Source organism: Metopolophium dirhodum, chromosome 1 (genome assembly GCF_019925205.1).
Source record: "Metopolophium dirhodum isolate CAU chromosome 1, ASM1992520v1, whole genome shotgun sequence".
Classification (NCBI taxonomy): Eukaryota; Metazoa; Arthropoda; class Insecta; order Hemiptera; family Aphididae; genus Metopolophium; species Metopolophium dirhodum.
This window is the reverse complement of record NC_083560.1, coordinates 43,601,413-43,624,576: the sequence shown is the minus strand read 5'-3', so window position 1 is coordinate 43,624,576 and position 23,164 is coordinate 43,601,413. Positions and strand designations below refer to the sequence as shown.

The window sequence follows — 23,164 nt, the reverse complement described above, 5'->3', positions numbered from 1 at the left end:
CTACAAAATAATTTGCAAACTGTCAAATTATTGACTGTTATGATGAATTTCGTAAAAATTTGAACTTTAAATTCCTATAAAATCGTAATAATTTATTTTATAGTTTTCAACTGCTATTATATCAACTTATGAGGAAATTTCTATTAAGTTTTCAAGCTTTTGACCTGACGAACAAAATTTGATTGAAATTTATAGAATAAAAAACTAAAGAAAATTGAATATTTCAAATCTTTATTAAAACCTAGCTCAAAACGTGTCAAGATATTATTATTAATATTTTTATTATTATAACATCTTATCATGTGCAAAAAATGATAAAATAAAAAATTTTATGAACATTTCAAGTCCCTACAGTTAATAGTTTTTAAATTACAATAAAATAAGAAAATCGTTTACTAATTATTAGTAAACACTAAACAATGACTAACGCTTATTTACCAAACATAATGTGTTTCAGCTACGACGATAATCTAAAGTTGATGAATAGAATAATTTACCACTAAATATTCAATATCGGCAAGCTTTATTTTTTTTGTTATAAGTAGAAATCTTTTATTAACATTTTTAATCTTAGCTATGATAAAAAATGTATGAATTTCTCAAAAAATTATTTCTTAAATTTAAAAAATTTACCATGGCTATAATAGCTCAAAAAGATTTAAAATTATTTGAAAGTATTACAATGTATGGAAAATAGTTATTTTAATATTTGGTAAGAGTTTCAATTGTTTACAGTTATTAGTTTTTAAATTACAACAAAATATCAAAAATTGATACATGAAAATTTGTTAATTTAAAAATTGGATATCGTATAACTTTTAAACTCAAATGCTCATAAAAAATTAATGTTACTGTATGGTAAACTTTTTTTTTTTGAAGGCTAGGAACATATATGGAATGTTCTATGAATCTTTTATCAAAATGTCTAATTTTGGCTGTGAAAGGAAAACTTTTATGGATAACTAACTCAAAAATAGTTTGAAAATCACCGTTCAGAATCGTTTTTCGTATACAATGATGTTATATCATTAAATTCAAATTTATGATCATCCATTGTACAGTGAGCCACTTGTAACCTACTGTATAGCAGAGCAACATTCACTTACCCACCTTTTTTATATTTTTTTCAATTAGAAATTCATAAATGTTTTTTTTTGATAGCTTACATTAGAAATTTTAATAGAGGGTGGCTGACAAGTTTTCTACCTTTACCAAAAAGAAAAAGTTCAACTGAAAGTTCCAATTGTTATAGCAGTGAGATATTTTTGATTTTAATCATTTTTTTTTTTTTAATGTTAAATTTGATAATTTATACAAGTTTGGTAAGTTGACACGACACTTTTTTTTATTATTTATTTTGTGCATTTTTCAATTTTTTTTATTTACCTACATATTTACCTCCTCTATTTGACGGGTTGGTATTTCAATCGTGTATTTATATGTGAGGGCACTTGGGACATTTGATTGAGGCAAACTAATACAATTTCCTCTACGTAGTTTAGTGGGAATTGGTACAAAAAGGTACTTTTAAGGGCATCTACAGATACACACCCCCGTTATATCTGTGTTAGTTGTAAATGATTATTAGTGCGAGGCAATAGATTTTCTGGATAGTTTATGTAATATAGTTGAAATTGAAAACCACTATAGTATAAATATACATGTATTCCCCGAAAATAAATCACCTGTATTTTTAAATGTTATAAAATTAATATTACTTAAGTTACATAAGTTGTAGATAAATAAAGACTGCGCATGATTTACAAATGAGTTATGACAATATTAGTTATTAGGAAAATACGTAACAATAAAACATCATTGGTGTGATACGATAATATTTTATATAAAAAACCATTTTTCAATTTTTCATCAAAACCATTTTTTCCGGAAATTTTAAATAAAACAAAATTTTTTAAATTATTCCGAAAAAAACGGATTTTTTTTAAAAATAAATTTAAAATATTTTAAGGACAAAAAAGTTATAGTAATTTTAATATTTTATGTTATTAATATTATAATATAGGTGAAATGAAAACGTAAGCTTGTTGAAACACAAACAGATGTTATAAACTTGCTCATAAACTAATGCTCATAAACAAATCGTCCAAAATTTGATTTTTGTATAATATCAATGTAGGTATTCGTATGCCAAAAATAATATTCTGCTTTAAAATAAGAAATAAAAATATATGTTATCATTCAAAAATTTAAGGCATAAATGCAGTTTAGCTCCCAAGCAATTTTTTGGAATTTTTTTTTCTTTCAACGGTGTGTAATAACATAAATAAGTTTTTGGTGGAATCAGAACTAACTTATAATTTTTGGTTTGCATGACATAGGTTAAAATAATAATCAATAAAAAACCAAAATGTACAGATACAGGTAATGTATTTTATTCATTTTTGTTATATTTATAATTATAAACCTGATAGCAGGAACTGGAACCTCACCGAAAAGAACCAGTTTTGGAACCGAAACCCTTATTTATATTAATTTTAATACCGGAACCTCACCGGAACCCTTATTTAAATTAATTCAAAAACCGGAGCCTTACCGGAACCGATACTTTTACTTTACAAATTTTTTTACATAACTACAAAACCAAATCAGGTAACAATTTTTTTTATTTTTTAAGAACTGAAAAGAAACCGAAATCTAAATTTTAGTTTTACTGGGAACCGAACAGGAACCGGAACTGTAAAAACCATCAAGGTTCCAGTCCCTATACCTAATAGTATTGATACATGATTTTGAATTTTATTTTTAATATAAGCCTATAAGCCCGTAAATTCTGCTTTTATGTCGGCACACATCATGTCGCAAGCGCTTGTGGTGAATATTCCAGCTGTTTTGGTTTTTTAATTTGGTTGCCAGCACGATTTAAGATATACCTATTTAATATATATTTTAAATCGTGGTTGCCAGTTTAAAACGATCTTATCATTGTTCGTCGGGCAACCATACTATCTTAAATCGTGTTCACCACATAGGTATAATATCTGTGGTAAGTACTGATTTTGTGTTTCATCTACACTTGAACCAGCCTGGCAACCTGCACACAGGCCGATTATCGTGGACCTATATCAGCGCAATCTGGGCGCAACAGTGGGTATGGTGAAACACGCTATCATATAGTATATTTTATCAACTTGTGTCTTGTTATCGTCATAATACTTGTTGCATATTGGTGGTTTGTTAGCGGCAGTGAGCTGTGCATTCTTGTGCAGCAATTTTGTTGTGCTCAACAATTCATCTTTGTTTGTCAACTCTCGGTAGCCAGCCGGAGGTTATTTGTCATTATTCAATTGAAGTAGTTTATTCGTTTGACACTTCATACGATCTGAAAGAAGCCTCAGCTCTATACATATTGTGACAAAGCAAAGTATCGTTTAAAGTGTAAACTTGAACTAAACGTTGATTACCAGTTTATGATACGTTAATTTAATAGTTTTCGTACTATAAAAATTAAAACTATTATTAAACGAATAGGTAATTGGTCAGTTAGGTAATTTGCATGGTTAGTGGATATCTAATTGATGCTAATTATTGTGACAAGTAGCTACCGGATTAAACAAGTCTTTACGTTGTAGATTTGATTGTAGCGTTACGATGGCAGATCCAGCTGTAGTATTGGTCAACAAGGAGAAGATCGAAGAAGTGAAAATCAAAGACGGCTGTATTGGTTATGATATCGATGCGTATTTCGAAAAATTCAGACCAGATAAAGATAGTCAGTGCACTTGGACAAAAGATTTATGCGCGAAAGATACACCTCATATTCACAATGAAAATGTGTAAGTTATGTACAATGTATAATATTATTTATAATTTAGTGCACTTTTACAGTTTTTGAAATTTTAGAAATAATAAAAATGAAATTTTACCAAATATATTGCATGCCATTGGCAATACACCTTTGGTGAAGTTGAATCGAATACCTCAAGCAGAGGGCATTGAATGCGAGATTTGTAAGTATTTATAAATATAACATGTAGCTTACATTATTTTTTTTTTTAATATTAATTATTGTGATTAGTGGCAAAATGTGAATTTTTGAATCCCGGTGGTAGTACTAAGGATAGAATAGGATGGAAAATGGTTGAAGATGCTGAACGTCAAGGATTGCTAAAACCTGGAATTACAATAATTGAACCATCATCAGGAAACTCGGGTATTTTATTAATTAGTACTTATAAGTTTTATTTTTAACACGTATACACTTACTGATATTTTATTATAGGAATTGGATTAGCCATGGCTGCTTCGGTTAAGGGATATGGTTGCATAATAGTGATGCCAATGAAAATGTCTCGTGAAAAGGTAGATACTCTACGATTGCTAGGTGCAACAATTGTGCGTACACCTACATCAGCTGCTTTTAATGAATTGGATGGTTTGATACGTGTAACACATAAGTTACATTTGGAAGATCCTGAAAATACCATAATACTTGATCAGGTAAGACTGTGCGTTAAGTTTGTTAATAACCAACTAATGACTGTTTTTGTTTTTAGTATCGTAACAAATATAATCCACTGGCACATTTTGATGGGACTGGCCAAGAAATATTGGAACAAACAAATTATAAAGTAGATGCAGTAGTGGCTGGTACTGGTACAGGTGGCACAATTACAGGCATTGGCAGGAAGTTGAAACAAGCACTTGGAGATAAATGTCGCATAATAGCAGCTGATCCTTATGGTAGCATCTTATCACTGCCTGAAAGTCTTAATGAAACAGATATACAGATGTATGACGTAGAAGGCATTGGTTATGATTTTGTGCCAACAGTGCTGGGTAATAATTATAACTATTAAATAATAACTGATATATTATATCAACATAGGTGTACCAAAAATGTTTTCGCAGTAAATTCTAGTATTTTATACATTTTATAAATAGCTCAACATACAATAGACAAAAATAACTTTTCCATAACTCTTAATATGTTGCATAAATAATTCTTCTCTCAAAAGAACATGAATCATAATTTCCTTTTTATACATTTCTTTTTATATAATTAAAAAATTTGTACATGTAGCCACATGTAATATGTAAAAATATAGTTTTATATTTTAATTAGGTATTATAATTCATAGCTATAAAAAATTCTAAGCTTTGGTGGAATGGATGTAAACTTTTAAACACATCAATAACATAATATTCAGTATTTATCTGCGATGCTAATTCTTGCTCTATAAAAATAATCTTCATTACAACCATACATATTTTGTTTTCACCAAATTTTGTTTCATTGTAACTTATGAAAACATCCCATGTCTCTAGCATCACTGTTTCATATGTGTTGACAAGTGCAAACAATTGTATACCATACACAAATTTAAACATATAATTTTATTAATTGATTTATATAAAATAGACTAAAGTAAAAATGTATTATTACTAACAATTTATTAAAGAGCTAAAGAGCTTTACATTAACAGATTATAATATTTACCACTGTCTGGAGTCTGGACAGATATCAGAATACAGGTTGAGTAATGACTAAAGAGTTTCATATCCATAATATAATTGGTTGAAAACAAATAAACAGTTACTAGTATTTACTAGTAGATAGCGCTGTTTGTTACTTAGTTCAGAATTTTTTACGATCACTTTTATATGTATCTTTGATGGCAATAGTATTTATAGCCGTGACATAGAGTATATATTATAATTTATAAACCAAGTTAAATGATAATATTATGAAATTAGATATCCGATATCATCACAACTCCCAATATTACTGAATATATTATATTTTATTGAGAAAAATATAAACCCTATATTTTGTAATAGCAGCTAAAATTATTTATAATTAAAACAACTATCCACTAAGTGTTAAGTCAGCTTTCAGAGATACCGTGTCATGCCTGTGTACATATATTTTATATCCAGTCACTAATCAGTTAGCTTCATACTATTTTTTGTTACAGATAGATCGGTTGTAGATGAATGGATTAAGACTGATGATAAACACTCTTTTCCCATGGCTAGGAGATTGGCACGCGAAGAAGGATTGTTGTGTGGTAAATATGATATGATATATAAAAAAGCACACAGTAAATACAATGCTGAAGAATTAGTAGCATGATAATTTATGTTATATAGGTGGAAGCAGTGGTTCGGTGATGCATGTTGCTCTTCAAGTAGCCAAGACTATGAAGAAAGGTCAAAGACTAGTTGTAATATTGCCTGACGGTATACGAAATTATATGTCCAAGTTTGTTCAAGACGAATGGATGCGTGAAAAAGGACATGATCTTGTTGAAGATGAGCAGCAATTGTCTTAAAACGCCTTCTTAACTAATAAGAATCTAAGGCATTTTATTCAACACATGATTCGTTTTGTTTACTTATAAAATCACATCAAAAAAGATCTGTCACATTTTAGATTTCTTGTAATTAAGTGTAATACTCTGATAAAATAATATACAGTATTTGTAATTTTTATACTTTTTCATATTTATAATAATATTAATATAACTATTAACATGTAGGTTAGAAAAAAAAATTAATTTAGATAATACTTTCTGTAATAGTGTAATCAAATTGTATGTTATATGGTTTTTTTTATCAACCTAAACAATTTGAGGAAAACCCAAATTATATTAGAATCAAATAGGTACTGCTAATTTTTAAGCTTAAAAAAATATTAAATTAATAATTTTAATTTTCCTATATTTTAACTATGTTTATTTTTAATATACTTACCATACACAAAAAAAATTTTTGTTTAAGTAAAATTTTTTTGAAAGTTAAAAGTTCATATTATGTAATAGAACTTTAAATCATTAATAAATACATTTTTTACATACCTGTATAGTAAATTTATCCTCAAATTACAATCAATGGCACATAAAAATATTTTCATCACATCAAACAATAATTTTGACAGTAAAAACATAATTTTATTAAAATCTCAAAAAATTACATTTTTTACAATATTAATACCAAAAAGATAATTATTATAATATGATAACCTTTCTCATGTAACTTAATCACTTTCAAAAATGATTCAGTAAGCTTATACAGCTTTAGAAGTTCTAATAATAATGTTGTTTTGTTGTTCGAATTATTATTATAATTGTTCATTACTTATTTAAATAACATGATGGACATTAACAAATTACAGTATTATAAAATAGTATAAAAACAAATATATTAATAAAGTATTTAAAATTTTAAAATTAAAATATAATATTATTTTTCAAAATTAAAATTTATAATAATATACATATTTAAATTGTGGTTTTGTAAAATGTATTGTCTGTGACTTAAAATGAATACGCTACCACAGTCAACGGGTTCGCATTGGCGCAACTAGCCTCCCTCCCCCTGACTAAGATTTAGACCCTTCAAAAATATATCTTATTGATTTAGATTTAAACCCGCTATGGATTATTTTAAATAAATGGTTTTGATTGGTTGGTCCCCCAGAATATTAACCCAACTTGGGCCGATCCGGGCTTACATTATTTGGACCAACGCGACGTAGTAAGTGTATATTTTAATTGTATTTGTGTTGTAAAAAAAATTGTTGCTCTCCTTGATCTTTGCATGACAACATTACGGTCAATTCACACAATCTGTCCTGTGTAAATAATTATTTTTCAGTATAAAATGTAGAAGGAACCTACATAAATATATGGACTAAAAATATTCATTTATTATTTTAGAACATTTTACAGTAAGTTCTAAGTAGGTACAATAATTATAAAAATTCAAATAGTGCAACACGAGTCAAAATATTTTGAAAATTTCATCAAGTATAGGAATTGATAAAATAAAATATAATATTAAAGTTGAACATTTTATAAATATAACTACAAAATCATTTTTAAATTGTATACAAATTCGTACTTTAAATGCTTGTAAAAAAAATTGTGCTTATGTACTTTTAAAATTGTTTAACTGCTATTGTAAATAAAGGAAATAGATCTTGTTCTTGTACCTATACAATTTGAATTGATGGAATTAATGAGACTGGACTATGTAAACAAACTTTTGCTCATTATTTGAAGTAGGAAAAGCAACCGTGGAGAGAATTATTTCTAAAATTAAATCAAATATTCCGAGTCCAGCAGATATGGGAGGAAAACATTTGAATCGACCCAATAAAATATTTGATCAAGTTGTGTTTCATGTAAGATCTCATATTAACAGTTTTCCCAAATGTGTATCTCATAATAGTCGAATAGACAATAGTGAAAAAAGATATTTATCATCTGACTTGAGTGTAAATAAAATGTATCAAATGTATTTAGAGAAATATGAACATGAATTTTTAGAAAGAAAAAGTAAATCTGAACAATGTAAACCTACGGTTAAATATGATTTTTACTGGCAATATTTTAATAACAATTTAAACTTGTCATTTGCCTCGCCAAGGTCAGATACATGTCAAACATGTGACAGACCACAAAATTTAATAAATTCTGAAAAAAATGATTTAATCGAAACAAATCTGTTAGATGAAAAAAAGATACACATAGAGAAAGCTGGGATTTTTTATTCTGATCTCAAGGAAATTTCTAAAGAGGCCAAGACAAATCCTAGTCTTAAAGTTCTTTCACATGCCTCTGCTTCACATACCATCCAGTGATGTTTTTTATAAAAGGCAATTATGGAGTTCCAACTTTTGCATCTACTCAGGAGAAACGTGTTAATCATATTTTTTTATATGCGATAAGTCTATAGGAAAAAAAGGACAGAATGAAGTGATGAGTTTCTTAAATTATTACTTAGAAAATCTACTACAGCAAGGTGTTCAAACTTTATATCTCTTTGCAGATAATTGTAGTTCCCAAAATAAAAATACTTCTTTAATTCATTATCTATATGCTAACATTCAATGTGAAGCATTAGCTTAAAAAAATTATCCAACAATATCCGGACATCATACCCTGCAACCATTGTTTTGGTTAGTTTGAACAACAAAAAATAAAATTGAACAAGTATATTATATTCCAAGCACATACCAAAAAATGGTGAAAAACACCTGTGTTAGACGGTTTATTGTGATTAATGTACCACCATGATTTATTTACAACATTTCAGAATATTTGAAACCTTATTTTAAAAAATACATCACTAAGTCAAATAAAGCTAAGTTCACTATTATGGCATATCAACAAATAGAATATAAAAAAGAAGGATTATTCTGTAGCACAATACTACACTCTACAAGCCAGGGCCGTCCTTAGGATTATCGAGGCCCAGGGCAAAAACCAATTTTGTAATGAATCAAAAATAAGCATGCGTGTTGCTATTGATGAAACTTTACCCTATAATAATATATTAACTGACGTTGCGCTATTTTAATAAATAATAATTAATGGTATTTGGAACGTCGACTTTATTTATCCTATCTTTGTATTTATTACGATTGATTGGGATCGTGAGAATAGATTTGTAAACATTTGTAGGTTATGTTACTTTTCAGTACACCTGAGTCTGCGTGTCTTATTAATTTGTTGTAGAAATTGTGTGAGTATATATTAATATAATTTCTTACCTGGTTGTCGTTGTTGATTGAATGATGATAGTATGAAGATGAGAATTTGATGATGTTGGTATTTGAAATAACTTAAGCTCAATTTTGATATGGATAGAAAAGTTACATTAATATTTCACAACAAGATTTAGAATGATTTTAAATAACAAAGTTGAATTAATAATCGCTGTATTATTGTAATAGCGAAGTAAGACGGTGTCCAATACTGTATGGAACCGTTTGGCTAGTATGAACAGACTGTGCTGCTAAGATCCAACTCAGCTGATGGGAGCAGACTGATCGTAATATTGAAATGAGGGGTCTACTTATAGTATTGACCTTTGGTACCTGGTTGTTCCATATGAAATTGTTATTGTTTATTTTGTAAAAGTACATGGATATAAGTAAAGTAACATATGATGTGATTAATTTATTATTGTGTTTAAAAATACTGTAATAATTTTATTTTATTGTTTTAATTCTTTTATTATATAAATAAGTAACTAATGGTGATAATTAATACAATTTTATTTGTGCTATTAGAAAGTACTAGTAAAATTGCATTTTGTAATAATTAATAGTTCTTCAGGAAAGTTTTATTCATTTTTTAACTGTGTTCTATCTTCTATGCAGAGGAAGCATTTAGGGGAGCACAAAGGGGCAGTTGAATAATATTGAGAGGGTAAACTGTTCATTTTTCCCCATCCCAAGTTTAAGATGTTAATTTATGCTTCATAGTTCTATGAATAAAAAGTACACAATTTACAAAAACAATTAAATAATAATGTTTTAAGGCTATTTTATTCAGCATTGTTACCCAGTACTTAAGTTATAATTGAAATTCCATCGTGGTAGATATCTAAAACTCTTTAAGTTATTGTGAGCTCTAAATCTTTTATATTTTTCCTTTAAAGACTTAAATTACAAGGATATATATTTTAATTTGGTTGTGTTTGGTGTAACAGCCAGATAAGTCCATGCCAACTTGAACTTAATTAAAGATTCTAGGAAAAATGACTTTAACCGAAAACTTAAAAATTATATTATATTGATATAGATCAACACTTTAACTTCAAAATGGTTTTAACATATTTTAATATTTCTATTTTTAATGTACTAAAACTCGTTTTAAGCTTCTCCTGTAAAATTTTCAAAATGTGACTTCTCTGGTAGTTGCACTGAACCCTTAATACTACTTTACTCAACTACTATACTAAACAAACGGCATGGTGTAATTTTAAAACAATCACAAGATCCAATTGTGAGAAGAATCAGATCAGAATAACTTAAACCTTTATATAAACAACAATATAATGTTATCACGAAACATTTTATTTTATAACATATTACAATTTTAGTCGATTACAACTTTAAGGCATACATAGCAAATAAGTATAAAATATACATTATAATCTAATATGAAATTACAAAAATATAAAAATATTGTTGAACATTTTGTTGAAATTGTATGGCACTAGTTACTAAGATTAACTTAGAATTAAATGGACAAATTGTTAATCTATAAAAAAAATACATAAATTACCTTATAAATTTGTTTTTTTTTGTAAAATTCTCAATTATTTTTTAAATCATACTAACAATTAAACATAAATTATTTCTCACATGATAATTAATAATTATTACTAAAATTCGTAGATTTTAAATTAAATACTTGAGCTTTTTGTGTTTATAAGTTATATTATATACGTAATATCCAATATCAATTGCATATCAAATTCAAAGTAAAATCTATGATTATTAATTACAGTTTGACAATAATTGTATAAATGATCAAGTAACAAACAGTTTTAAAAAAGCCATTTTTAAGAATAAAAACCCACAATTCTCATTCATAATATACTTAGGGTGCCCAGTGTCAATATAATTTTGTACATAAAATAATGCTCTAAGGAAATAATGATCCTGTTCTGTAAAATCAACCAAATTTGATATACTTTTTTTAAACTTATTGAGGGTAACACAGGCCACATCAAGGTCCGTTTTTCAATATTTTAATCTTAAACTTTAGAATATGTCTCTGAAAATAGAACAATTTTAAGCGTTTTTTTTTACAAATTATATTATACCATCATTTGAAATAAAATAAGAAATCGGAGTTTGATTGCGGCCAGTAGGAAGTTTCATTCTTTTAGATAGAAAAAATAGTTATCAGAATCTGACAATTCTACAAGGCCTGAGAGTTATTAATTAATGGAAAAGTATTATAATTAAGGTGGCAACTATGATAAAAAATTTAATTTTCAAATTTTATAGAATTGCGGAAAATATGGAAAACTGGCACTGGGCCCCTTAATTTTTGGTATCCAAAACAAATATGAAGTGTTTTCTATACAAAGTGAATCAGATATTTGAAGAATCCACATTTAAGAAGTTGTCACTGTAGGTACATATTCATTAAGAGAGACGCAGTTCTAGGGCTAAAATTAAGGACTAACTAAGGCATAAGAAATTTTTGTACAGCAGCTTCCGTTTCAAATATAAATTAATGAAATTAATTAGATGCTGCTACTAGTGATTTTAAAATAAAATTTGAACATTTATATGTCAGTGTGAGACATTTGTTTTATGTCATCTGCACCATAGTTGTAATTGTCTCTTTGAGTAGCCATTTTTTTACGTTTAATCATGTGTACCCGACACTCTATTCCATACAATACTCCACTGACATAAAGGGCAATAGTTCCTGCGACTGCTGCTCCGTAGCTCCATCCTATATCATTGTGTTCCCAATTTGGCAACCATACTCTACTGTCTCCATATAATCCAAATATCATCAGAGCAATAGTACTGCATATAGCTGAAAATAATATATTTTATAAAATTATTAGGTATGTTATACATTATAAGACAACATAACACAATGGTTTACCTGCAGCTAAGTAAAGTATTGCCGCTCTAAGTAGAATTTGAACGTAACGTTCATGAGCTCTATTTAGATACATATAAAGCCTAGAGTAGAATAAACCAAACACAGTGAAGAGAACACAAGTTGAAAAAAAAAACTGAGTGGCAATGAAAAAACCTAAGAAAAAAAATTTTATTAATTAAAAATCTGAAATCAAAGTATAAAATTGTATTTATTATGAGGATGTCAGCACACTATTTATTTTCTCTCTCTGGCCCATGCGCAACATAGCAAATTTTACGATCACAATAATGATTATAATCAAAATAGTTTTTAAAATTGGAGTGAAATGACCACTTCTAAAATTTAAAGGCGAGGTTATTATCCAGGGCATCTCATTATCATATTATAATTTTAAAGCGAGTTATGAATATTTTAAGATGTACAAACAATTTACAATTTTAAAAATACTAATAACTCGTTTGAAATTAAAATATATTAAAAAGCCTATAAGAGGCTCTAGATAATAATCTTACCTTTAAAATTTATAAGAGATAATTTTACTCTAATTTTAGAAATTATTATAATTATAATTTATAATCATTATTGTGAATGTAAAATTTGGTATGTTGCGCGTGGGTAAGAGAGATAAAACAAATAGTGTACTGACATCCTCTTAAGGATGAAAAGTTAAAAAAATAAAAACAGTCATAAACAAACCTTTGAATAAAATATCATCGATAATATAATATTCTTCTTCAAACACCCACCAACAACTATGGAATCTTGTGTCGTACCAATGACGAGGGTCTTTAAAATCTTTAAAACATACTACCCATAGACCTGTGGATGTGAAAATAGCTTAACAAATTGTAATTTAATACCTAATTTCATTAACTTTTAATCATAGTTAGAAAAAAGAATAACTTAACATTATTAATTTCAGAAACATGAAACTATTATTATTCAACAATATTTTATAAAAATTTAGTTTTATTAGGTAATCCTAATAAAAAAGAACGAACAAATTTGAATAGTTTTATTATCCAAATGTATAATAAACCTGGAAACCGACTTGAGAATTATTTTAAATATTATATTTACCTATACCTTATGATATTTTTGGTTTGTAAATCAATTCTGTGGTATCGAGGGATTGGAAATTATTATAATCAAGAAGATGCAACACCTGCGTGTATTGTCTCCATCTTACAAGTGCGTAACATAGCAAATTTAGACTCAGCAGATCACGTTTAGCTTCATTAGTTTAAAAATTAGAGTGAATAGACCTATTGTGAAACTTATTAGAAATGTTAGAATGTTGGTTTTTTACAATAGTCAAATTTTTTATCAAGTACATATTATAAAATAGCGTAAATTAAAAATATTCATAGCTCACTTATGATCTGAATTGTTGTAAAAACCAACATACTAACACAAGTAATAATCTTATCATAAAATTGTATAATAGGTAGGTCGATTCACTCGTTTTTAAACTAACAGAGCTACATGTGATCTGCTGAGCGTACATTTGCTATGTTACGCACTTGTAAGACGGAGACAACACATGCAGGTGTGGAGTCCTCTTAAACATGGGTAGTAGGTACTACATATCTAAATAAGAGAACACAACATTTAGTTCAAGAGACAATAATTTGATTAAAATAAAACGTACAGCCTTGTACAGAGCACAGTTATCTATTTAGATAACTGTATTTTCTAAGCAACTGAAACTTGCTCAATGTATAAAAATGTTGTTGTATAAAACATGGACGCGCGCGCTATACTAACCGATCCTATCGAATTTCGGGTGCTTTAAATGTCCATCCGTGACCAACCAGCTCTTCGTCACGAACGCCAATATGACTAAAAACGCTCCCGAAAAGGACAGGCCAACGGCCGTCAGACCGTTTTTGGACTTCGCCATAGATATCACTGGTGTGGCTAGGTAACCTTTCAGACGCGGACTGAAGATTCGAGTCTTGAAAAAGGACAATAACTCAAAATAGTTGAATTAAATTCAATAAATTGTCCATGTAACCCAGCATAAAAGTCAAAATATAAACAATAGAATTTGCAAGCGGCGATGACGACGTGCCACGTCATATTATCATTAATAAGATCTATGCTAGAGACAGTAGTTTCTTTGTACCTCTATCAGACCTCTTATCAGCATTTTACTTATCAGTATCACATTATCACGGAAAATATTTCTGTGACCGAACGTGCCATAGTATCTTGTTCAAGTGATAACCGTCGTAGGTATTTGAAATGGATTCAATTAAATTTGGTTCGCTCCGAAGAAAGGATCATAATAATGTCATACAAAAAAACTAAATAAGATATTTATGTCAATACAATTAATTGTAGAATTTAATGATTGGAAAGTAAAAGAAGAATTGGCCACTTCGACACGTCAGTCAGTAGTTACTAGTTAGTATGAGATCTACGGGATAATGCGCCAAATTCTAATTGAAACCAACACTCGTAGCGTTTTCGATTTGACGCACTCTTAGCCTTCAGCATTGACTAAGCTCATGGCCAACTACCAGTGACTAGTGACTGCAATAACGTATTCGATTTGACCAGTGGCGTAATTTGAAATTGGTTCTGGGGTGGGATTAAAATTAAGCTAAATATATTTTTCATAAATTATAATATTATTTCAAGTTTTCTTTTTGTTTTTTTCGCCAAAATATCCAGTATGTCATCGGGGTTCAACTTAATGTGTCCCGATGCACTGATAACATCGTAAGTCCATTCAAGCGTTCCTATTAAGTAGGTATTTAAGTTAATAAAAGTTCATAATTATAATATAATTTACAAAAATAATGATCATTACATGACCCATTATTGTGTTTTTGAGATAAGTTTTTACTCTTTTTAAAGTAGAAAACATACGCTCTGGTGAAGTGGTCGAGACTGGCAATGTACATAATATTTTTAAGAGCAAAAATATGTTGGGATAAATTTGTTCATCACACATAATAAGTGCTTGGAGACCAGATTTTGGAAGCTTTTCACATTTATTCAATTTACGTTTCCATAATTTTAATTCAAAAAATGATTTGTCCAAAAATTCTACATCAGGACTATAAAATTCTACCAATTGTTTGAATGATAATTCTTCATCTTCAGTTAAATTTGAATTTGTTGAAAATAAGCATTCGAACCCTCCATAAATATAATTAAGAATTAATTATTTTTTAACAATATTTGTATAATAATATGCGATTCTTATAATTATTATGTTATATCACTGTACCTTTGAAAATATCTGAATAAGACAAAAACCTTTCTTGTAATTCAGTTATAAAATAATCAAGATAAGGTATAAAAACTGTTATCCTATAGTATGTTTCTACATTTAACTCTCCATCTGTTATAGGATTGGCACGGTTTTTTTTGTTTTTTAATGATTCTTTTGAGTGTTAATTCAATGTCTAGTTTAGCAGACATGTCCTATAACAAATTATACTCAGCTTAATATAAGTGATTATATTATAATAATATATTTTATACCTTTGCTTGACTAAATATTTTTTTAAATTCACAATCACAATTACTTCTAGTTAGCTTTAACTCTGTCGCTATATCTACACTATATACACACATCCACAGACCACAGTTAAAGAAAAAATATTATTTTATTATAATATAAATAATAATCGAGATTGGTATTGCACTTGCACTGTTGCTCAACGTTTACACTTTTACAGTAATGGAATATTCGAAAATAGTTAATACCACAGAATAGAATAATATCTAATAATATCATTATAATAATAATAATACATTGTTTGTCGACGTCGCACGTCGTCGATAAGCAATTTCCTGGGAAATGCCCCAAATTTTATCGAAGTTATACCAAGTTTAGTCGAAAACTGGGTGGTTTATAAATAATATTAACATTTAAACAATTTATTTTATTTTCTTTACCTCGTCTTAAAAAATTGGTTTTATTCAGGTGAAAATAAATTCCATTTTGCCGACTGAAAATCATATATTTCCGAGTGGGGGTGCAATACCCCCCTCCTCATGACCCCCCATCGGTTTGTCCCTGCCTAGCCTTACTCTATCTTTATAATACGGAACGTAATACTACAACACTGGCTAAAATATTGGAGGGAAAACAAACATAATTTTAGTAGTATTTAATGTAGAGGAAAATGGGCAGTGGAGGAAAACGGTATATTGTTTTTTGAGGAAAATGGAACCGCCCACTGTGCTAGATATGTACCTAAATTAGTAGATGTAATAATTATATTACCTGTTATGTCATTATGACTAATGATTATAATTTATAACTATTAGTGTATTGTTACATTTCCACAGCACAAAATATGTACCTACAATAACCACGCCTATAATTATTTATAATAATTTATAGGTAACCGTTGCTTATAAATTATAATCGTAAAATCATACAATGTTTTTTTCGTTTATGATCGTAGACTGTAGAAGGCTATATACTACTCACGTTCCCAAAAAAGGTAAATTTTACAGTACCTTTCAGTAGGTAACTATTGCGACCCATTTTTGGGATGCAACTCAACCATATTATTACCTGCCATTAAAGTCGTAACTTAGTTGCGCCCATAAATATTATGCGTTACATAAATATTGTTCATATTATGATGTATGTGTAAATTATCCATGTGGGCGCAATGTACAACGAACAACGAACGCTCATTTCATTCTTACTCGAGTCATCCAAATATACATATTCAAATATTTTTAAATGTTTTAAAATCATTTCAAATTAATACAATGATTTCAAACCAGGTTAATGAATAGTATATTATACACATACAAAAGAATATAGAAAAAAAACCAAAATATTGACTATTTAAATAAAGAAATAAAAAAATCAGAGAAAAAACAAATTCTGCTTTTATTTATTATTTAAAAAATTTTTCACCCAAATTTGAACCAACATTGTTTTAATTTAATTAATAATTTTCGTGCACACACATTTTTAAGTTTTATTAAATTTATTTTAGATTCTGAGCAAAGCGATGAATGTATTGATTTTACAATGATGTGTGTTTTTTTTTAAATTTTTTTTTTTAATTTTTGTGTCTGTCATCACCTTTTAGGACAGTAAAAGTGCTTGAATTTTCTTCAACAGTAACTTTTCTGATAGGAAAGTGAATCTAGTTGGTACTTTGGTGGGTCAAAAGTAAAAAGTTCTCAGTAGTTTTCAAAAGCGACGTGAAAAACAAAAGAAAAATTAAGGAACAACGGGAATTTGTACGCAAAATCTGTTTTCGAGAAAATCGATTTTGGTTTTTGGTGTAACTCTAAAACAAATAACCGTAGGGACGTGAAATGTTAACTGAATGTTTATATTAGCATTTTCTATACATCATAAAATTTTGAAAATTTTTTGACTCTTTTTGAGCTGTTTACGGACATTGTCAGTTTTCAATTTTTTTAGTTTTTTTTTCTATAAATATCAATAAAATTTTATCTGTAGAGTAAAAAAGCTTGAAAATTTAATAGAAGACTCTTAGGTTATTGTTTCAAAGGCAGATGAAAAAAATTAAAAATTCTTAGTCACAGTTTTTATTTATAAGCATTTAAAGTTCAAATTTTGACAAAATACGGAAAAATCACGAAAATTAGCAAATTATTTTGAGTTGAGAATTCATAAAAATTTTTCTTTAAGATTTGAAAATGTATTATAAGATTACTCATAAGTTTGTGTATCTTTATCAAAAAAAAAAAATGTTTACAAGAAACTTAAATTAAATTTTTATGAGCGTTTGAAATTCATTTTTTTACAACATTTGATATTCACTCGATTTCTCATGTAACAATTTTCTTAGTTTATTGTAATTAAAAAACGAATGACTGTAGATACTTGAAAATTTCACTGAATGTTAACATTAGCATTTTCTATACACCATAAAATTTTGAAAATATTTTGACTTATTTTGAGCTGTTTACGGACATTGTCAGTTTTCACTTTTTTTAGTTTTTTTTTCTGTAAATATCAATAAAATTTTATTTGTTGGGTAAAAAAGCGTGAATATAAGGCTCCTGATATATCGTTTTAATAGCAGTTGAAAAATATTAAAAATACATAGGCACAATTTTTTGTTATAAGCATTTAAAGTTCAAATTTTGACAACATTTATCAAATTTATAATTTATTAATTATTTTGTTGTTAAAAATGTATAAAATGTTTAACTTTTATGGCTATGGATTGAAAATTTAAAACAACGCTCCACGTAAATAGTATATATATAAATTACTTTATTCACAATAATATCATCAAATATACTTGGTAATATCATAGACTGACTGACCGTTTTTGCTCAGAATCGTTTTTCTTATACAATGACATTATATCATTGAATTCAAATTTAACACCATCCATTACAGTGACCCACTTGTAACCTACTGTACAGCAGAGCGACATCCACTTATCCACCTTTTTTTTATAAATGTGATTTGATAATGTACCTAATGTTATATAATCGAATGTAGTGGAATCATATGCTATTGAATCACATTATGTTAATCTACTCTATTAGTTATTACTAATAGTTTGTAATAGACTATGGACTATACCGTCTTAAAAGGTATACCGCGACGTTAATAGGCTATGGCCCTCTTTGAAGCATTATACGGGACGCAACTTTCCTAACGATAATTACTTCAGACGCAATTAGTATGCACCGCTGTAAAGTATATACTGTAACCCTGTAGGTCTGTATACCCTAATCTATGCCATATTATAAGGAATAATTACTCCTTAAGCTATGGTCTATAGTCTATACCAATGATCCGCAGCCAAAAGAGCCAAAATGTTCAAGTTCTTAAAGAGCGAGCCAGTGCCGGCGCTAGGGGAGGACAAATGGGACATATGTCCAGGGCCCCGCGCTTGTTAAAGGGCCCCGCGATTTTTAATTATCATCTTAATACCGCGAAACACATTTATATTTTATATTAACAAATTATAAATCTATACATTTATTGACTTATTGTAATATACTACACATGTATAATATTAATATTATTTCTATCATTAGTTATTTGGAAAATTATATCTAAATTTAGCCATAGTACAAAGTAAATCGTTATCGATACGACGAAGGAGTAATATTTTGAGGATACTAGAGTATTGTAGGAGTATACTATAATTAATAATATAAATATTTATTATCTCTAGAGTTATTGTTTTTTCTGTTCTTTGTTTGGAAAAGCTCTCCGAAAACTCTAAATTAAGTTTTTATTTAAGAAATTATTATTACAATTTAGTTTAGGTATAGTAGGTATAGCTGTATTAAATAAAATGTACCTACTGCGTGCGTATCTAGTGTATCAGGATTAGTTTGAATGTAGTTTATTGTCTACCGCCACCGCGTACTTAGATATTAAACAATTTTTTATATCATTCAAACATTTTGATGATTTTATTTATTTTTTATTGATGTTTATATAAGTTGTAATTATTAAAATAAATATAAATGAATAAAATAATAGGCCCCCCACAAATTTATTAACTTATAATTTTCAACACATGCATATTATTTTATTATTTGTAAATAATTTTTTGTTAACATATTATAATTAAAAAAAGAATAACTTGATATTATTATTTTTAATGTTTGAAATTCAAATAAAAACCGCATTAATTTTAAAAAAATTCTGATTTAAAAAAAGCTAGAATTTTGCCTTCCTCTGGGTACCTATTACCTATGTCCAGGGCCCCGCAATACCTAGTGCCGGCACTGAGAGCGACTAATAATTTCAGATTCAATTTCAAAGTATTTGCGTATATAAAATACCATACTCAATGTTAATAAATATTTGATTACGTGTATCATAGCCCATAGGCATTATATATTTTTTAATTTTGCTGTGAACGTCTGGATACTAGTCAGTATCTAGAGTCGGTTGTCGAGTAAATGTTCATGACATTATTTCAAGATTTGAAAAAACAAAACAAAGGAGATTAAACTTTGTCATTTAATTTTAAATATTAAGGATACGCTATACACCCGCATAACGTGTAGTTGTTTTGGTCTCATAATATTAATGTACAACATTAGCATAAACTGTTTTGCGTGAAATAGTACCACTCAGGCTGTAGTGATAGTTAAGACTCCAAATTGATATATAATATTATAGCTCAGAACATGATCTGTGAAATATTGTTTTTATTTTTTTGATATCATTAATGAAAAAAAAGTTCTTATTGTTTATAAATCCATTATTTTTGTGATTTAAAAACTTAAATAACTTTTTTTGTAGTTTAGCACAACATCAATTGAACTAATTCAATCATCGTTAGAAAGAAAAGAAAAGAAAATCAATATGATTTCCAACATCCGAAACGGATAGGAACTTCCAGAAGAAGAAGATATCGGAAAAATAAAAATGAAATTTCACAGTCAAAATTATTAATTATTTACATAGGCAGTATAACAACTTGTACCTATATTATGATTTCATGATGTAACTAAAAAGAAATTTTAAGAATAAGAATAATTATAATAGGTAATTGATTTTATTTTGCATGTGATTTTTAATAGCTTAAGGCTATTTATAATTGTTATAGTTGTTGTTAAATCTCTTCAGTACTATAATAGTCTGTACTCTGTATAGTGTTGGTATGTCCTTTAGATAATAAAATTTTAAATAAAATATCAATATCTTCAGGTATAAGACACAGGCTGTGTACATCCAAATCCAATCTTCCAAAGTTTTAAAACAAGGAGGATGAGATCTGAAATATTGAATAAAATGTTTTTAAATATATTTATTATTGAGGTAATAGTATTTATACTTTACATCATTAGTTTCCAAAGTAAATGTTGATGACAACTCTTCCTTGTCCTTCTTGGTTTTTTTTTGTTTATTGCTTGGTTCTAAGTTTGATAAGTTAAGCTCACTTGGTTTGCCTAAATTTGTACAAATATTTTTAAAAATGTTGTTAATTTGAATTTTATATTTTATTGAATTTTTCAAACTTATTATATCTGAAGATTTTATCATTGATTTGTTCCCGAAATCTATCTCCGAGTTCTCTGCCAAAATTGACCTATATACATATAGGTACATTAAGATTTAAAGAGTACATTATTCAAATACTTTTGATACTATTTTTATATTTAAATACCTAAATATAGTTGAAATAACACTAGATTCATTTTCAGTAATCATTTTTTTAAATACATTTGATAATTCATCAACTTGAGATGCTAACTGGTTCAATTTATTTGATAAAACCTGAAATGCAAACTATAATTAATATTTTCATATAATCAAAAAATACCTACATTTTATATTACTTTAAATTTAATTTTTGGATCATCTGGCAGTTTATGAATAATAATTACCGCAAGTTCTACATTGCAATAAAAGTCTTTGTTTTCAGCATTATAGGTTAATTTGGTATTCTATAATTGATAAATTCTGTTAAAAGATAAATAAAAAAAAGTATTTGATCCTATAAATAATAAAAAATAATTGTCTAAAGTTGATAAAAACCGTATACACAATTAACTTTTATTGAAAATTAATTTTATTATTGTAAAAGACTGACGTATGAACACAAATAGGTAATTATCTTACACTGAGTTTGATAATTGTTAATAATATTAAATCACCCCAATATTAAAGCAAAATACATGGCGAAAATATGGTATCTTGTAAATTTGGAAAACAGGACAACACAATAGGTGTGAAGTCCTATTGAATCATCAAAAAACAAAATGTATACCAATCTACTTTATCAGTCAAATAGTATTTAAAATTGCAAAAAATAATAAATTGATTATAATCAGTTATAATATCCATTTTAAATATATAATATCAGGGTATTTCAAATAATTAGTTTCATTTACCACAAAGATGTAATTACAACTTAATTTAAATATTTTTTGTAGATATTATAATCCTAATATTAACCATAAGGCATAATTTATATAATATTATTTTATAAACTTTACCTTTAGAAATTCAATATCATCATCTGATTGTATTTCCATCTAAAAAAATATTTTTTCCTTTATAAATGTTAATATAAAATATAGGTGAAGATACCTATACCAATTACCAAGTAAAAATAAATTTAATAATATTGTAGAAAATGTTATTTTAACTAACGGTAAAGAATTTAGAGTATAGTTAAAACTGGGGTAGGACATAGGAGGTCTGCGGTCAAAATCCAAACCACAGAATGGTTTAAATAAATTGATCCCAAAAATATTCTTAATTTAATAAAAATTTTATTTTTTAAAATACTTGTATCTGTTTAGACCCAGAATAAAACAAAAAAAAGAAGGTTTTATGGACCCCAAAATATTTTTTATATCATCCAGGCCCCTTAGAAACAAATTACGGGCGTGGGATTAGAATATTAGATGTATTAGATTTATCTTACCATATTTCCATCAGATACTGGACATAATATAACTAAATCGTCCGATTCGTCCAATTTTAACTCATTTTTCTATAAAATAATTAAAATCATAGGTAGATTAAATTTAATATCTATCTTAGTAATAAGATTGAATACAATATGAATTGGTAAAATAAATCTTCAGTTAATAATATTGTTTTTTAATAAAATTATCGATTTATTTACTAACCAGTTTTTTAACGAATCCAGATACATCTATAGGAGATTTTATTTTCAGTTCAAATAACGCTTTTTCACAGCGAATGTTAAATGTAACAAAATCTTCAGACATAGTTAGGTATAACTTATATAAGGTGTATATGTATCGTTTTTGTGTATAGGAAATAATTTAAGACAATAAATGATATGCGTACTTAATAATCA

The 23,164-nt window shown here is 27.6% G+C and overlaps 3 protein-coding genes across 6 annotated transcripts; 1 reads left to right on the top strand and 2 right to left on the bottom strand.

The window, feature by feature from the left end:
* The first annotated feature begins 3,205 nt into the window (after positions 1–3,205).
* On the top strand, positions 3,206–6,600 carry LOC132934784 (cystathionine beta-synthase-like). Of its 4 annotated transcripts, none has more exons than XM_061001137.1 (8): positions 3,206–3,435; positions 3,603–3,794; positions 3,862–3,968; positions 4,037–4,171; positions 4,241–4,458; positions 4,515–4,797; positions 5,937–6,029; positions 6,112–6,600. In XM_061001137.1, the coding sequence occupies exons 2-8, from the start codon at positions 3,610–3,612 to the stop codon at positions 6,291–6,293; spliced, it is 1,203 nt and encodes a 400-aa protein (XP_060857120.1). In that variant the 5' UTR covers positions 3,206–3,435; positions 3,603–3,609; the 3' UTR covers positions 6,294–6,600. The 4 variants fall into 4 exon arrangements, with proteins under 4 accessions (XP_060857120.1, XP_060857119.1, XP_060857118.1 ...); XM_061001136.1 differs by having other exon boundaries at positions 3,206–3,505; XM_061001135.1 differs by having other exon boundaries at positions 3,206–3,517.
* A 4,418-nt stretch (positions 6,601–11,018) lies between these two features.
* LOC132935552 (uncharacterized) lies at positions 11,019–14,450 on the bottom strand. The gene is made up of 4 exons (XM_061002148.1): positions 14,154–14,450; positions 13,083–13,205; positions 12,387–12,539; positions 11,019–12,314 (listed from the first exon to the last, which is right to left on the bottom strand). The coding sequence occupies exons 1-4, from the start codon at positions 14,287–14,289 to the stop codon at positions 12,055–12,057; spliced, it is 672 nt and encodes a 223-aa protein (XP_060858131.1). The 5' UTR covers positions 14,290–14,450; the 3' UTR covers positions 11,019–12,054.
* A 6,466-nt stretch (positions 14,451–20,916) lies between these two features.
* LOC132939230 (uncharacterized) lies at positions 20,917–23,072 on the bottom strand. Its single transcript, XM_061006307.1, has 8 exons — positions 22,971–23,072; positions 22,763–22,831; positions 22,329–22,367; positions 21,669–21,776; positions 21,497–21,606; positions 21,365–21,418; positions 21,164–21,286; positions 20,917–21,103 (listed from the first exon to the last, which is right to left on the bottom strand). Exons 1-8 carry the CDS (start codon positions 23,070–23,072, stop codon positions 20,917–20,919), a joined length of 792 nt encoding a protein of 263 aa, XP_060862290.1.
* Between the last annotated feature and the right edge of the window lie 92 nt (positions 23,073–23,164).